The sequence below is a fragment of the Elephantulus edwardii genome, unplaced genomic scaffold (genome assembly GCF_000299155.1).
Source record: "Elephantulus edwardii isolate Elephantulus edwardi_28Jun2011 unplaced genomic scaffold, EleEdw1.0 scaffold00037, whole genome shotgun sequence".
In the NCBI taxonomy this organism is placed as follows: Eukaryota; Metazoa; Chordata; class Mammalia; order Macroscelidea; family Macroscelididae; genus Elephantulus; species Elephantulus edwardii.
In genome coordinates, this window is record NW_006399787.1 from 9,753,788 (window position 1) to 9,772,073 (window position 18,286).

General features: G+C 41.6%; 1 protein-coding gene across 1 annotated transcript in view; it reads right to left on the reverse strand.

Moving 5' to 3' along the window:
• Positions 1 to 18,081, reverse strand: part of BATF (basic leucine zipper transcription factor, ATF-like) — a 45,350-nt gene extending 27,269 nt beyond the window's left edge. The window contains exons 1-2 of the mRNA XM_006884665.1: positions 18,019 to 18,081; positions 15,479 to 15,583 (exon numbers count right to left, since the gene is read on the reverse strand). Coding sequence (XP_006884727.1) covers positions 15,479 to 15,583; positions 18,019 to 18,081 — 168 coding nt within the window. The remainder of the gene's footprint in view (positions 1 to 15,478; positions 15,584 to 18,018) is intronic.
• Positions 18,082 to 18,286: the final 205 nt, after the last annotated feature.

Genomic DNA, 18,286 nt, shown 5'->3' on the forward strand with positions numbered 1-18,286 from the left:
ATTTGCAATTTTTTGAGAAAACGCCACACCGCCTTCCACAATGGTTACACCATCTTACATTCCCACCAACAGTGAATAAGAGTTCCAGTTTCTCCACATCCTCGCCAGCATTTGTTGCTTGCTGTTCTATTTTGCTATTCTTACTGGGGTGAGATGATATCTCATAGTTGTTTTGATTTGCATCTCTCTTAGAGCTAGTGAACTGAGTGGTATAGGGAGGAAAATGTGCAATCATGAATTAATGAAAATCCAACTGTTCTGTAAACTTTCATTAAAAGCACAATATAAAAACAAAAATAAAGAAGAAAAAAAGTTTTATGAAAAAAACAAAGAATTATCCTTTCCCAAATGTCAACACTGCCAAACTTGTGAAGCCCTGCCTTTGTGTTTTTGTTGGTTCTGTCATAGTGACCCAGCGCACAACCAAAGGGAACACTGTCAGGTCTGTCATCATCCTCACAACTGTTACCATGCCAGGGCCTATTGCCACAACCACTGTGCCACCTCATCTCACTGAGGGACTTGCTCATTCACACTTACCCGCCATCTACTCTACTGAGCACAATGTCCTTCTCCAGAGACTGATTCCCTCTGGTGACATATCCAAAGGACATAAGACAAAGTTGTACTCTCACTTCTGAAGAGCACTTTGACTGTCCTAATTCCAAGACATTTGCTAGTCCTTCTGCCATTGCAACTCTAAGAGTCTTTTCCAACATCAAAATTAAAAAGCATTGCTTATTCTCACATACTTCTTATTCACTGTCCAGCATTTGCATGCGTATGAAGCAATTGCAGATACCATGGCTTGGGTCAGGCACATCTTAGCCCTGAAAATGACATTTTTAACTTCTTAACACTTTAAAACTGGTCTTTGGCAGCAGATCTGCCCAATGCAATATGTCATTTGATCTCTTAACTGGTGCTTTCTTGACTAGTTTAAGTACAGCTTCTAGTAAACCCCTTCCTCACTTATCAACATGGTTCTATTCCAAAGACTAGGTTATTATGCATAAATCAGTGTATGCAAAAATTGAGGATGAAAAACCAAACAAACAAAATTGTTTAAAGAATGGAGGATGCACAATTTGGTGGCAGATGGGTGGGGGGAAAGGAAGAAGGAAGGGTCCAGGTGAAAAGACAGGTTGAAGATAGGTAAGATTTAACGGTGATTAATTTTATAATACATAGTACATGTGAATGATTGTATGAAACCTAATGTGGATGAAGAATAGTGGGAAACACAATGCATACAAACTTTGTAAGCAAACCAATAAAAAAAAATCAAACAATAAGCAAATTTAAAAAAATGGACGATGACCGCATGAGGTAACAGAACAGAGAATGACTATATTATAGCATAAGTGTCAAAACAGTAAGAAGCATGGCTCAGCCATGCGGACATGTTACTTTAACCATCGCTGACAGTATTACTCTTTCCTCATCGGCAGCATCAGGATGGATGGTGAAGAGATTGAGATTGTACACAGCTTTAGTTTGCTTGGCTCCATAGTCAACACTCTTGGCACCAGCAGCCAGGAAATTAAAAGGTGCATTGCCATGGGAAAGTCTGCTGTTAGGGACCTCTCCAAAGTGCTGAAGAGCAATGGTGTCTCTCTGGAGACTAAGGTGCGTCTGATACAGGCCATGGTCTTCGCAATCACCTGTTATGCATCAGAAAGTTAGACAATGACCAAGGAAGATAGAAGGAGAATTGATGCCTTTGAGCTGTGGTGCTGGAGAAGAGTATTGAGAATACCATGGACTGCTAGGAAAACAAACAGATTTGTCCTGGAAAGGGTTAAACCGGGTGGCTCCTTGGAGGCAAGGATTCTGAGGCTCCGTCTAATATACTTTGGACATGTTGTGAGGAGAGACCGGTCCTTGGAGAGGGACATCATGTTGGGAGGGTGGAGGGACGGCGCAGGAGAGGAAGGCCCTCTATGAGGTGGATTGATTCAGTGACTGGGATAGTTGGGATGGGAGTCACGGAGACAGTGCGATTGGCACAGGATAGAGCGGAGTTTAGGGCTGTTGTACATAGGGTTGCTATGAGTCGCAAGCGACTCGACGGCACACAACAACAACAACAACAACATGGTCAAGTTGACTGTGATTCATAGTGACTCTATGAACCATGGCCCTGAATCCTGTCCTTTCCTGAGCTACTCTTACTGTCTCCGACACACTTAAATCTCATTATACCAGTTATTGTGTCAGTCTATCTCATTCAGGATCTTTCTCTCCTGCACTGACCCTTCACCCTTTCAAGCATGATGTCCTTCTTCAAGAACTAGTTCCTCTTGGCAACATGCCCAAAGTATGTGAGACTTGCCTTCAAGGAGCAACCAGAAAAATGTTGTTAATGTGCAAAATTACTAGTAGATTTTTTTAAACTATTGTTTTAAATGTGATATGTCAGATAATGAGATAGTCAACAAATGAGGAACAATTATATTTTTTTCTTTAGTTCTTTCATCTAGAGATTAGCCAAATGTATTCTTCCCTTTTGGTTTTTTAACTCTAAGTCTTTGCATATTTCATAATACTTCATGTTTCAAAGCCACCCTTTGAAATCTTGAGTTCTTTTACTTTATATTTTCCTTTCATTTTAGCTACTCAGTGTTCAAAGGCAAGTTTCAGAGTTTCTTCTGACATCTATTTTGATGTCTTTTTTTTCTCCTTAAAATTTTCTGTCTTCTTGATAATCATTTTCTCTCTTCCTATAAGATATCTTTTGTGTCATCCAACAACTATTTAATACAACTATTTTCCCAAATCTGTCACATTATTCTTTGTATCACCACCTAAAAATCTTTGAAAATAAAGGAACATTTAAACATTAGCCTTTATTAATAAGCTTGGGTTCTCACTGTCTCTCCCCCTCTGGTCTTCTGCTGTTGGCTTGACATCCAGGTGTCTTGGTTAATGGCGTCCTTCTTGACTTACTCTTCACAAGAAGATGCATGGGAGCAAAACCCTCTGCATAGCAAAGACCTAGTCATTAAACTGGCACAAAACAAAATAAGACCAAGTGGGGAGACTAGAAATTTGGGTTCCTCGAAGGCTGTAAGACAGGTGTCAGTGTCCTCATGAGTGATAGAACAAGTCAGTCTAGAATAATTCCAGTCTTTTTGTTAATAAGGTATTGTGAGGTAAAAAAGGCCAGGGAGACCCAGATGAAGTAAAACAAAGGAATTTATTATCCACTCTCTGGACAAAGTTCTGCAGCCCCAGGCCAAAGGAAGGCAGCAGGGATGAGAAGTGTGTGTGTGTGTGTGTGTGTGTGTGTAAGCTACAACTAAGGTTTTATGTTTGTGGGTGGAGGTTGGTGGGGTGGAGGTGGAGGTGGGCTGTAAGTTGATCTATTCGGTGGTCAGCTCTCTCTATGGAGGACACTAATTGGATGCCCTTTGCCTGTTTCCATGTAAGGAGCTGCTTAGGACCCTTAGATGGGTTGTGCCATAGCAGACGTTTAGGTAGGATGTGGTCGGTGGTTGTGCTCTCTTCTGATTGGCTATAGCCATCTTACACCAGGCTGATTGGAATGTCTCCAGCTTCTTAGTGACCTTTCAGGTATGACTGTAATTATTGCTCTTCCTGCTGCGAGGCACATTTGAACCCATGATTGGACCCAATACAGATCTCTCAGCCTCTGCAGGGACCTTTGTTCTGCAGACCCACCTCCTGGCTGGGAAGTAACAGGGCCAGACAAAGTCCTACAGAGGACACTAAGAAGACTTCTGAACAGCTGAAACAGAGGCTGTCTGACAAGACTCTTAAGAAAAATGTCTGTGCTCTTTTTCCTGTAGGCAACCAAAATGCTGTCAAGACCGAGGAAGACCTGGAAACTTAGGGGCCACATGAGTCACGGCCAGGGCCACATCGGGAAGCATCTGAAGCATCCTGGAGGCCGATGTAATGCTGGTGCCTTGCATCACCACAGGATCAACTTTGACAAATATCATCCATGTTATTTTGGAAAGGTTGGTATGAGACATCACCACCTGAAGAGGAATCAGAGCTTCTGCACAACTGTCAACCTTGACAAATTGTGGACCTTGGTCAGTGAGCAGACAAGGGTAAATGCTGCAAAAAGCAAGACTGTAGCTGCTCCCATCATTGATGTGGTTCGATAGGGTTATTACAAAGTTTTGAGGAAGGGAAAGCTCCCAAAGCAACAAGTCATTGTGAAGGCCAAATTCTTCAGCAGAAGAGCTGAGGAGAAGATTAAAGGTGTTGGGGGGCCCTGTGTCCTGGTGGCTTGAGGCTGTGTTAATTACATGAAGTTGGTTAATGAAATGTTTTCCCCTTACAAGGAAGGAAGGAAGGAAGGAAGGAAGGAAGGAAGGAAGGAGGGAAGGAAGATGGGTGTATGTTACTGAAGTGTTACTGAAGATATCTGTTGAATAGGAAGTTGTCAGTTCCTAACTTGGGAGGTCAAATCCCATTTGAACAGATATTGCAACTGCTTAGAGTTGGTTAACTTCTTCAAACATGCCTCCAAATATTAACCACACTGATGAGTCGTCAGTGTGACAAGCAGTTGGGGCTGATGGATCACCCTGGCTTTTCCCCTCCCAAATGCAAATGGTCTAAGCATTCATCAAATCATCACAAAAAAAAATATAGAGAGAAGTGCTCAGTAGAAGGCAAACTACCCCCACACTCAACTACCCAGAAATAACCAGTTTGTATCTTGATGAATATACTTCCAGAAATCTCTTCTTGCATGCAAACATGCTCAGCCCACAAATTTTACATTAACGGGATCATACCCAGCAAATTCTCTGTAATTTGCTTTCCACTCAAGACTATATTATTGACATCTTTCCATGTTGACGAATACAAACCTACATAATCCCATTTAATAACAGTCTAAATAGACTTCATGTGGTGACTAAATAAATAATAGACTTCTCCCTATGTTGTATCCCTGGCCAATTTTACAGCATTGATAAAATATTTACTGTTCTCAAATAATGATGTAGTAAGAATTTTTTTAAAAAAAACCCTTTTTTATTATTTGAGTGAACATTTACAGAGCAAATGAGCCTTCCATTCTACAGTTCATCCAGATTCTATTTCATGCCATTGGTTTAAATCCCCACATTGTAATGGCACCTTCTCCACTCTCTGTTCTTCTTTCTTATGCCTTCCCACCGCTACACTTCGTCTCCGGGGAAAATGCTTCCCTTATGGTTGATTGTGTATGTTTGTGTGTGTCTGTAATTTTGGTTTTGCCACAGAGATGAATTTACTTTCTGTAACAACTGGCTGGAGATCTCAGAAATCATGAGGGTGGTGCAGGACAGGGCAGGGTTCAGATCTGTTGTTCACACGGTGACTAAGAATTGAATTTGACACGCTAACACCTAGCAGTCGTATAGCCCTGGTGTACAAGTTGCTGTACAGTGGTCACTTTTGGTTGCTGTGAGGCTGAACACTGTGACAAAGATGTGTCAAATGCATTAATGCGGACAGAGAGTGGGGTGGAGCTCCCCGATTAAAACAAGCTTGGAAGGAGGAGTGGCATCCACTTCCATAATAGCTTGCCTCCGGAAACCCTATGAAACTGGAGAGAGGATGAAAGGCACCCAAGTGTCGAGGACTCTCCTTCATACAGCTATGAGTCGCCTGCGACTTGACACTTAACAACACCTAGCAACAGCAATAGTGGAGTAAGAGTATGCATTTTATAAAGTTTTGCTTGAAGAACATAAAAAGAAATTAACATAGGAAGAAATCAAAGGGGAATGTCCCTTATTTTTACCCAAATAACATGATCCTTCTATGTGTGCTTGCCAGCCACGCCTGCCCCTCTTGGCCCCAGATGGGTTTGTAAGTACCCTACGTAGACTTTTTTCCTAGCAACATGTAAAAACAAATTAGTGTAGAATTTATTAAAATACCTTCCAGGATTTATGAAAATACCTGGGTGCAGTTGGCAAATAAGTGTAAAAGGCAGTTGTGAAATATTTATGTGAAGAAATATGGTAAATTAGGTAGAATGAATGTATCTTTAGGAGAGGATGGAGAAAGGGCCAGTTAAATTGAGTGGTTAGGAACATGCTTTCTGAAATCAGATAAACCTAGTCACAAGCAGTGGAACCCTGGATAAGTTACTTAATCCAAGAAAGATCTTATAAAGCAAGGCTATTTTGCAGAGAAATGAGACTGAAATGAGACATTGCATCTAGTGCTTGCTCAATTAATAATATTTTGAAACCTTCAAACAATTTTACTGAGGATGTTTTAAAACCTAATCATTAAATTGAAACTATCCCCTGAAGTCATCTATAAATCCTTTTCAAAACGGAATTGTTTTCCGTTTCTTTGTTTTGTTTCTTACTGTATCATGTGTAATAGTGGAAAGGGTTTTGAATGAAGTGGAAAAAACTAAGTCTTTGAGATAATTTTTTTTTTAATATAGCAAGTAGGACACCTATGTCTGGAGGGATCCCTGATGCTGAGGTTTATGGAATGAGGCTATTTTCTTCAGATTCACACAATTATTCAGGTCCCACCAGATGTTAGTGTGCACTAAATGTGGGATAAGAGTTTCCCAATAAATCTCATTGGTATAAAATATAGGTGGTAACTGTATATTTCCCACATAAGGAAGGGTTAAACTAAAAAATTTATTTAGCGTAAATAGAAGAGAATGTCTGCTCTGACTAATTTTTTCTTTTTTTTAAAATTAATTTTAGTGAAAGTTTACAGAGACTTAGGGTTTCTAGTCATTCATTGTTGCACTTTTCTCCCCGCCCACCCTCCTCCCACAATGCACTCTTCTCCTTGAAAAGTAAGAGGAAAACTCTTTCATTGTTATGCAATCCCTCCCCACAAAGACTAATGTTTTCTTACAAAGAATTATCTGTATGAGACCAAGTTGACAATAGCAGCCTGGAAGGTTAGATGAGAAGTAGGGGCCACTGAGCTTGCGTTGCTGATAATGAGACGATTTAGAAAAGGTTATAAAGAAAGGTCACCAACAAATAATGTAACCAACGTCATTGGATCGTTGAATTGCTGTTTGTTTTGCTGTACAAATCTTTACAACAATAAATGAATGATATTTAGGAAAGAAGTTAGTAGCAATAACGACATGAGGGAGTTTCTCTTTTGCATTAATGACGCATTGAACTTCTTTAGAGTGGAAATTTCCAGATATATATTTTGAAGTGTGAGCTGTGGTGCTGGAGAGGGGTACTGAATATCCCATGGACTACCATGAGAACAAACAGATATATCTTGGGAAAAGTGCTGTGAGAGTGCTACTTGGAAGCAAACATGACAAGACTTTGTCTTTCAAACTTTTGACATGTAATAAGGCGAGGCTATCCTCGAAAGGGGACAGTGGAGGAGAAGAAGACCAACGAGATGGGTTGACATGGTGACTTCAGCAGTGGGCTCTAGTGTGCCAGAGATGATAAGAATGGCACAGAAAAGGGCAGGGTTAAGGTTGGCTGTTCATAGGTTTGCTATGAGTCATACTCCACTTGATGATACCTAACAACAAAAATTGTTTGGTGTTTTTGAGTCAGTGCCAATTCACAGTGACACTATGCGCAGCAGAGTAAAACACTTTCTGATCCTCTATCAACCTTGCAATTGCTGTTGTATTTGAGCCCACCACTGTAGTTGTGGGATCAATCCGTGTCATTGAGTGCTTTTCTCTTTTTTCTTGAACTCTTTACCCTATAATCTGGACAAATCAGGTCTCCCAGAAAGAGAAAAACAACTCTAAGAGGGAAATGGGGCCAAAAGTTGTCCTGTCTTTGAGGCCCAGAAGTATAGAAGGCCAACGACAGTGGTACCATCCTACGGATTTCCAGAAGCTCATATGTTTGGTGAACATCTTTTTCTTTATTATTCTGTTTCCTTCTACCTCCAAATACCTCCCCCACCCCCACAGCAGGACTGCAAAGCTTCATTTTATGCTTAATTTACACTCATGATTGCTTGTACTATACAACTTTAAACATATACCCTGGAACCCTTCTTTATTTTTGTTTTGTTTACTCTGATAAGAGACTCCAGGAGTGAGCCTCAGGCGGCAACTCTTTGACCTACATCTAAGAGTGGAGCTTAACTTCCAGCAACTGATGCTTTACCCAAATTTGCTTCCAGCTCCAGGAAGTCACATCTACCTTGTCAACAGCACAGTTCTGAGCTAATAGTTCACCTGTCCCATTTATTGCACTTTTATCTTTTTCACAAATGAAGCCTTCTAGCTGATCTCAGTTCTCTTTTGCACTGACCCTGGAGACTGAAATAAAGGAATAAAAAGATAAAGTTAAAAAAAAGAAAGAAAAAAAAATCATTGTTCCTGCTACAGAAAATCCACTGCTATTGGCCAGGACAGCCACATGAGATGAAACCGGTTTGCTTTGCCTAAGAGTGGTTTGTTTACAACCTACCAAGGTCTTTCAAACAAGCAAACAAAACTCAAGGTATTGCTGTCCAGTCAGAATGAACTCATAGCAGATCCTCCAGCTGGTTTTTGGAGGCTGTAAATTGCAAAGGAGGAGACTACTTCTCCTTCTCCTGAAGAAACCACTAGTGGATTGGAACTGCCACAGAGAGGCCACATTTCAGTTAACAGCTGAACTCCCTACTGTGGACTTTGGTGGTGGTGTTGTGTGCAGTCGAGTTGAAACGACTCACAGCTGACTCTTCAGTGAATTTTCAAGAGGAGAGATGTATACACATCTTACATGGAAGGAGATTGCCCATCCTTCTCCCATGAAGCAGCTGGTGGGTTTGAACTGTGTTCCTTTGGATTTGCAGCACAACCACTTACTGCTAGGCCACCAGAGCTATGGACTGTAGGGTTATTCAGATCTCAATGAAATCAGTTTTCCCAACAAACTGAGACATTCAAGAGATGAAATGTCACAGCACAAGACTATTTTCAAAGTTTAACATCTTAATGAGAACAGAAATTACCTGACATGATCAATGTTGAAAATTTAAATATCTGTCTTACTAAAATCAAAGCATATGATTTTTAAAAATCCCTATTCTAGGAAAGGTAAAAAAAAAAAATGTAAAGTATCTCCCTCCTGCTTCAATTCTACTTCCCAGAAAGAAATCTCATTAACAATTTTTTGTCTACTCAACACATATTTATGCCCTTTCTGGCTCATTAAATACACAGATGGGAAAAAGTTTAGTACTATATATTCATACCCTTTCACTTAAGGGTAAAGACATTTGATAACCTTTCTAGATTAGCACCATTCAGATGAAACACATTCTTTTTAACATCTCCAACATATACCACTAAATGTTCTTTATACCATTGAGTGGGAACCAACCCATAGCTGACCCTCAGTGGGTTTTCAGAAGCACAGAAGGAGATTGCCCATCTTTTATGGAGCAGGTGGTGGATCCAAGCTGTGTACCGTTGAGTTGGCAGCCCTAAAGAGATGAGTCAAAACTCACTCATTGTCATCAAATTGGAACCGGCTTATAAATGACCCTGCTTTGAGTTTCCAAGGCTGTAAATTATACTGGAAGAGATGCCCCATCTTTTTCCTGAGGAGCTGCTGGTGGATTTGAACTGCTGGAGTGGGGCGGTCTTTAGGTTAACAGTGAGACTCCTTACGGACTATGCCACTAGAGTTCTAGAATTTATTTCATAATTGCCCTACTGATGGGTATTTAGCTTGTTTCTAGTCTTTGCTATTACAATGCAGCAACGATAATCTTTACACATTTGTAATTGAATAGATTCCTAGAAATAAAGATTTTGAACTGCTGAATCACAGAGCATAGACAATATGTAGATTGTTGTAGGATGAACGTGACCAAATTGCCCTCTAAGTGGGTTATACTGATTTATAATCCAGGGGGTAGTAGGGGCTACTGGTGCCTGCCTCTCCACTGCCATGGACCATTGATATTGACAGCATTTTCATCTCTGAGAAGGTGACAGGGTATTCCATGGTTACTTGTTACTTTAATCAGCACTTCCCCAATTAAATGAGTCTGGTATCTTTTCACGTATTTATTTGCTGTTTCTTTTTCTCTTTTTAGAAATTGTCTGTTCACAGGCATTGTTCATTTTTCTTTTTGGGTTGTTTTCTTATTCATAAGCGTTCTGTATGAAGTCAGCATGTTGTTTTTTAAGGAAAAGATACTTTACTCAGTCTGTTATTTGCTTGTGATCTTACATGTAGTATTTTCGGCTGCACAGACATTTTATCCTTTTACATGGTTACATATATCAACCTGTTCCTTTATGATTTCAGGGATTTCTATTTTATATTTTATATGGAGAGGACTCTTTCATTTCAAAATCATTTTAGTGCTAATGTTTTTTCAAATATCTCTCCCCCCCCCCCAACTTAATCTGTGTTTGTGTGTTATATAAGAAGGATCCAGGCTGTTTGGCTTTTGTTTTGCTGCTTCTCCCAAATACTTTAGCCGGTTGTTCTAGCTCTATTAAACAATTCTACTTTTTTTCACTGATTGAAAGATCATCCTAATTATTCTGCATTCTGAGTTTGTACTTATGTGTTAGGAGTTGACATATGTATTTTGGTCTCAAAATTTGAATTTATATATGGGTGTATTTCTGTGTTCTAGAGCCAGTCCTTGGAAAATGACTTAAAAGTGGAGGGTCAGTGAAACAGAGGAAGACTCTCAATTAGGTGGAATGACATAAGGACAGTGACAATGGCCTTGAACATGGTGGAGGCTGTGACACAGGATAGGGCGAGGTTCTGATTCACTGTTCCTAGGGTCACTAGGAGTTGTAGTAGACATGCTGGTACAGAACAACCTAATAACAAAAGTCTGTCTAAACTTCTGTCTTTTACAAATTGTTTTGACTTTTATATTTCTAATTTACCTTATCTTATTCAGCTAATCATTACAAATTACTCTTCTTTAGAATTTTCCTGACATTTCTCCATGGTTCTTTTTCTTTTTTTTTTTTTTTATTCAATGAATATTTTAGTGAAGGCTGACTATTGGCAAGACATTGTATTTTTCACACTCTCCCTACATTTTTTGAACGGTTTTATCTTTTTTTCTGTATTTAATTCTATTTTTAAAATTGACATTTTAATGAAAGGTTTCAGAAAACTTGGATTTCCATTCATTCATTGTTGCACATTTTCCTCTCTAGCCTCCCGGCCCCCCAAGTTAGCTTTTCTCTTTAAAAAGTTTCTTTCAATTAAGGTTGCATAGAGAAGTGTACTCGGGGGTGGGAGGTGGGGGAAGGGATGTGGGAATTGTATACTAATGAAGGAATTTTTTTTTCTTTTTCTCTTCGGAGGGGGGAGTGAGCTGGTGGGGAGGGGTGGGCAGGGAGAAAAGTGCTGCAATGAATGAATGGAAATCCAAAACCTCTAAATGTCTATTAAAATTAATAATAATTTTTAAAAATGTAAAAATAAAAGCTTCTTTCAACTGTTGCACAATTTCCTCCCTCTCTCCTGCCCTCCAGTCCACGTTGCTATGCACCTCTTATTCTGGACTGTTGTCATGCAAATAATACCTAATCATATATTTCTTTGAGACAGTTCTTTCCCTCACCGATTTAAATGCAGTGTTCCATTCTTTAGCATAGAACATGCTCCAAGAAGGGCATAGAAGACCCTTGCCCTGTTGGTGAAGGACCCTTAGCTTTTAAGATGCATCATGAAATCAGATTGTTTCCAAACCACATTACTAATTTAAGACCTCCTCCCCGCCCCAATTTTGCTTTTAGTGGTTTTTCTTATATTAACCATGAAGCATTATGCTACTCACAGTCTGTAAGCAGAGCAAAGACAATGTGGAGCCCAGCTCTGCTAACTCCTCCAAGGGGAACTGTCCTCATTAACAACATCCGTGGTCCTATAAGGTTCAGCAATGGTCCTCTCCTCTCCTGCTCTTACTTCTACTAATCAGTGGGTCTGATATTCCTTGTAAATGAACACATAGACTTAATATAATCTCTGTTTACTCACAGTTGTAAAATTAATTCATGATTCTTTTTCTATGTGAACTTGGTATAGCTAACCTAGTTCTCATCATCAAAGTCTCAGAAAATACTACTGGATTTTTACTGAGATTGCATTAAATGTATAGATTAAAGACAATAACTCTCATTTGAACCTTTTAAAGTCACTTAGGATAATTTTAGAGTTTTTTAAAAAATTAGATCTGTATTCTTTTTATTTAATTTCTTCTTTCTATTTTCTATTGTTGTTTTTGTTATTATTGTTGCTTTGGTGGTTCCTTTTCCTCCATTAATGCCTATTGTTATTATTTTTTATGAATTAAAACCTTATATCTTATATTCATTTTTAATGTAATTATCTTTCTTGTCATTTCTAATACTGTTAGCTAACTATTTTAGATCAGCTTATTAGTTACTAATATATTTTGGAAATTAACTAGTCAAGAGATACCTTTGTCATTTATAGTCAATGTCTTTACTATGCCTCGTCTGTAGGGAGACTGGACTCCTAACCCAAAGATCCTTGTTAGGTTTGGATCTACCAGCAACTCCACAGGAAAAAGATAGATAGGCAGTCTTCTCCTGTGTGCAATTTACAGCCATTCAGAAACCTACTAGAGTGTCAGTTATTAGTGACTGAGTGAGTTACTATGCCTAATAGATCATGTAGGAGTCTTACGGAGAGTGGGAGCCAAGTATAATAGGTATTTCTATGAACAACTAATGAAGAATTAAAATAGAACTCAGTTTGCTGATGTCACAATCATGAAAAGACTCTTTTGTCCCAGTTTCCTATGAGGACTCACCAGTGTTGGAGTGTGACATTGGGATGAGACGAAGTAGATGGTCAGAAAGGTTCTTTTTCTATTATTTTTTTTTAAAAAAACCAATGCACAGCATTTTTGTCCAAGCCTTCCATAGGGTGGTGGTTGTTGTTGTTGTTAAGTGCCGTCAAGTTGCAGGCGACTCATAGCGACCCTATGAAGGACAGTCCTTGACTCTTGGGTGCCTTTCATCCTCTCTCCAGGTTCATAGGGTTTCCAGAGGCAAGCTATTATGGAAGTGGATGCCACTCCTCCTTCCACGCTTGTTTTAATCAGGGAGCTCCACCCCACTCTCTGTCTGCATTGTGTAGCCAACCATTAATGCATTTGACACCTTCCATAGTATGTTGTTGTTATGTGCTGTTGAGTACTGAAAATTTTAAATTGTAAGCATCCATGGTTTCACTGGAGAAACAAGATAATTATAGTTTTGTGACAATTGTTGGGGTATTTTAAGAGAGACAATAGTGACTAGTTGAAACCAAGAAAACAACTTTGATCCGGCACATTTGTTATTGTTGTATACCATCAAGTCAGAACCTACTCATAGCTGACCCTCCAGTGGGTTTTCAGAAGCAGTAAATTGCATAGGAGGAGATGGCTCCTCTTTCTCTATGAAGCAGGTAGATAGATTTGAACCACGAGTCCTTGCGTTGGCAGTACATATGCTCACCACTAAGGAACCAGGGACCCAGTTCATAAAAAACTAAAATAGCGTGAATATGGTCCATTTTGATACTGAACTTGTGGTAGCTTTGAAACCTTGGTCTTTCAAATATTAGCAGATGAGTCTTATGGCTATGAGGGCTAGAGGAACCTCAACGGGAGGTGTCAAGAAGGAAACACTCAACCTTAAAAATGCTGGTAGTTAACAAGATTTTTTTTCTACTTAAATCACAAACATAATTAAAAGAGATAATGGATAGAGAAGATAGGTGATTATAATCTGAGAGGAAACAAACACTTTAGACCACAGTCAAATGCCCTGTTATGAAGGCTGTAGATACGTGACCACCCAAATCTTCTACTGAAGTCAAGAATCTAAGTTGGATTGATTACAGTCAATCTTGCTTGGTTTGTAGATGCTGAAATGACCTATGTACTAGGCAAAAAACCCACCCAAGCCAAAACAAAACTAAGGCCCACACTATAGTGTTCAAAGGAAGGTGGTGGGGAGCAGGGTGTGTCCAAGTGTGGTGAAAATGAATATTGTTTAGAAACTGAGGTGGACAGTGGATGTATTGGTAGGTGCTGGGGTGGATGTTGTAGCTACATGATTGTGTCTCCAAAGACTCTAGATTCCAGAGTTTATCCCAAAATACTCATGAGTAGGACATTGGATGGGTTCAATATTTTGACTCTCACTCTTCTTACACAGAGAGACAGCTGAAATCCTTGCAACTATCAAAGAGAGGCACATACAGACTTCAAGTTCACCAATTATTCCCTCTCTAGTTCAACAGACATGAATTTCAAGACTATGTCTGTGTGCAAGGGCGCAGCTGGTGGACACAGTTCAAATAAAACACACTCTCCACCCTGGATGTTGATGCAGGCTATTTTCCCTTCCAAGGCTACATTAGAATTTAGGGTTTTTAGAGAATAACCATTTTCCCCCCTAAAAATTACGCTATTTATTGGTGATAAAGTTCAAATATCCATTGATTATCATTTCCATCTTTCAAGTAAGTAGAAGCTATTTGTTTTGTTATTGAGTGTTGATAGCAATGCTCTCTTTCTAGCCCTGGAGTGAATGCTTGGGACACTGGAGGAATGGGAATGTTTCCAGAAGTACAGGGAGGTGGAGTTTCTAAAGGAAGGGATGAGAGCAAGGAAGATGGGTGAGGTAGACAAGCTGTATAAATGAGAACGAAAGGAAGGGCCAGAATGGGGAGAGGATTACAAGGCAGTAGCGTACGGGAGTCAAGGAGGAAGCACTGCTTGATGAAACTCACATCCGTGAGCTGGAAACACAGTGCAAGGGCTTTAGGCCACTGGTGGGATTACAATTCTCTAGAAAGTTCGGGATGAGAGGTAACTCAACCAAGAAGGCGACGATCCCAGATAAATGCACTCAAACAGCATCACCTCTTGGGATATCCTTAAAGATAGAATCACCAAAATAAAGTTTAATGATGTTCAGGAAGGAAGAATAAGGTGCAGCACTCTGTGGACCTCCCGGATCCAAATAAAAGCTTAAGGTGATTGCAAGAGACTGTCCTCCCATAGGTCGGGCCATGTGTGGTCTCAGCAATGCAAGATAATGCACGTCCCCAAGCACGTAAGGCCTGCTAGGCTCCACCACGTCACTGTGCCTTCACCTCTGCAGCTCATAAGGATGGAGCTGTCTGCCGGCCCTTGCTTGCTCTCTGCCCAGTCTCTGAGCTTCTGCCCAGTCTCTAGGCTTCCTACAGTTCACTCATCTAGCCCTTGTACCCTCTTGGGGGCCAGGTAGAATGGCTCCTTCTCCCCTGTTCAGTCTTCCTTTCCATGCCTTACTTCGGAATCTTTTCAATACATTCATGGGAGCACTTCACCTCGTCACCCCACTCTCTCACAGCCCTTACCCCTCTATGGACCCTCACCACATGCAGTTGCTTCCACAGGCAGAATCAAGGGTGTAGTCCAAGGGCACATCGATGGTGGAGAGAACAATATAAAGCTCAAGAGACTTGAGGAAGGTCCCCAAACTCACCAAGTGCAGGGTGTCTGCTTTCTGTGTCTGTCTCTGTCGGCTCTTCTGGGCAGCAATGCGATTTTTCTCCCTTCTTTGCACTTTTCTCACGTCATCCGTTGAGTCCTGGGAAGCAGAGATGATGAGAATTGGATGAACTTGCTCCTCTCTTCTGAATTAAAGCAGGATCTCATGGTGTTTGGTGTTCATCCATTCATCCATTTTTTCATCTCTTCATCCACTCACTCCCTCATTCGCCCACCTACTATTTAACAAGAGCCTGCGCCCACAAGAGAACTATTGTCTATATCAGTTATTTGTGATTCCCCCCCCCCAAAAAAAAAAGAAAAAAGCTTACACAAGATACCTCCTGCCCACAGCGAACTGTGTTTTGACAAAAATGGTTAAGGTGATGAAATACATTTTACCACCTGCCATTCTCCTTAGAACTGCTCCACCCTTATTCCCTTCACTGCCTGACCCAGAGCCTTCTTGAAGTTTCTTTTTTCCTTTGTTTTTATTTTTAAAACTTTTGTTGGTCATGTGTCAGTCTCTGTACAACTGCCTTCCCAGAGGTGCTCATTTAATGTTCCAGTTTTTGTGAAGTTGGTATTATTATTCCTATTGCATATGTGTGAGAACAGAGGCTCAGAGAGTTCATCCAAGAGGCCGTGGTCATCAGAGAATAGTATCTTCTGGTGCTAAGTCAGTTATTCTTCCAATTCACCCCCTTAGCCTTCCGCTGACTGGTTGTGCCCCAAGCTTCTGCTTGGACTGTCTCACTATTACACTTGGAGTCTCTTTTCCTGCCTCTCTAGGCTGAGGTCTGCCCCCCACTCCCCAGAGCAGCCTTTTCTATCCCTGTATACCCTCCATTCCATCCGCCTCAGACCTGAACACAGCACGTAACCACAGACTATATGCCAGATGCCAGCTAGAGTGATTTTAATGGTGGTGATCTCCTGGTTGTTCAGGTAGTGGACATTGCCTGGGGGACAAGGAGACCTTAGAACATTCATCTAAGTGCATTTTAGAGATGGACCCGTCCTCTGCTTGAGTAGAGGAGTTTGTTAGCTCCAGTTTCCCCTCAGATGCCACTGAGAAAAGTGCAGGAATCTGAGCAAATCCCTCCTGTACCCCGATCTCATTCCCTCTCACATCCTCATGAGCTGGAGGCCCAGGGATCATGTGTCACGCCAACGTGCCCACTCTTCCAGAGGCCAAAGGGTTAGATAGGAAGGAGGCACTCTTCCTCTGAGAGCATGGGGAGCTGCGTTACCATGGAAGCCATGAGTAATTTCCTTCCTAAGAAGAATACAGCTTCCAGGCAGCCCCAGCCACTCTGATACCATCTTGAGCCGAGGCCTGACTAGTCTGCCCTCTAGAGGTCCCCACTGGAATGTCTCCCAACCTGTTGCTCTTGGTTCAACAGCTCTGCAAAGTGTTTGCCTTATATGTTTATGTACTATTTTGGCGGCAACACTTTGAAAGTCTTCCTGTGCTAAGGGGAGGATAGCGTTTTTAAATGGCAAAGATGTAAGCCACTAACGTATTGGAGGCGAAAGAGGGTTTCCTATAGAGAGGGATGGCAAGGATTGTGATGGAGAGAAAGCCCCAGAAGATTGGAGGTAGGCAGGGTACTCTAATTTGGTCAACCTTTAAGCTGAAGACTTCAGTCATATAAGTCCTAATACAGGCTGCAGATGCCCCAGAACCCAAACCCCATGCTCTCTGGTTTCCCTAGGGTAGAACTGATGGCTAACAAACGTCTTCAATACTTTTTCACGGCCAACTCCTGATTATTCCCTCTCTCCTGTCCAAAAACCATGGAAGAAAGTATTGTCACAGTCCCAGCATCCCTACTCTCTAACTGTGTCAGCAACCCAGCAACGCCCTGCACGTCCCTCTGTACCAGCCTGGCTTCCCCATCTGCCTACTTCAATTTTTGCTCAAACTTCTGCGGGACCCCCTTTTCCCCTCTTGCCCTATCAGCTCTCTCCTAGGGAGCAATTTCTCGAGGATGTGGGTTCTGCCTGCCGGCATCCCAGCTTAGCTTTCCTCCTCTCCTCTTGTCTCAAAACAACTAGACCTTTCCAAGACATCAAAGTTCTTGGATGCTCCCTCTGTCCTTGGCTTCCTAGAAAGCTTCATGGGTGGAAACCACAATGGGGAGGAGGTGATAGGGCAGCAAAAGGAGCTTTGGCAAAATGAATGGGAGCTTGGGTGGCTCTGCAAATATGAACAGCTCAGTTGCAGATACCATGTCTTAAGTGTTCGAGAGAGCTGGTACCATTAGCCACTCCCTCGTTCCTTGGGTTCCTGGGCAGGCTGAGCAAGACGTCTCATCTCCCTGGCCCCTCAGGAGGCTCAGAAGGTAGGAGAGAGGGAAAGGAGGGACGCTCAGCTCAATTGCAGAGACACTGACTCAAGTATAATAGAGAGCTGGTACAATGAACCACTTCCTCGCTCCTTGGGTTCCTGGGCAGGCTTAGCAAGATGTCTCATCTCCCTGGCCCCTCAAGAGAATCAGAAGGTAGGAGAGGGGGAAAGGAGGGATCTACCTGCTTGCCGGGGGGAGGTGAGCGGCTGAAGCTGGAGTCGCTGCTGTCGGAGCTATGAGGCATGGCTGAAATCTTCCGGGCTCGAGCACACAGCACCAGGAGCCTCTGGCTCTCTTGTCACCACCTGGCTTCCCTTCTTGACTGTCCCTGGAGCCACTAGCCCAACTCTGGTCCCTCCTCTGCCGGCCCTGCAGCCACCTGCGACCCCTGTGTCCTCCTCACTCTGGGATGCAGAGGCACTGCCCCCCACAGTGACATGTCGTTCGCT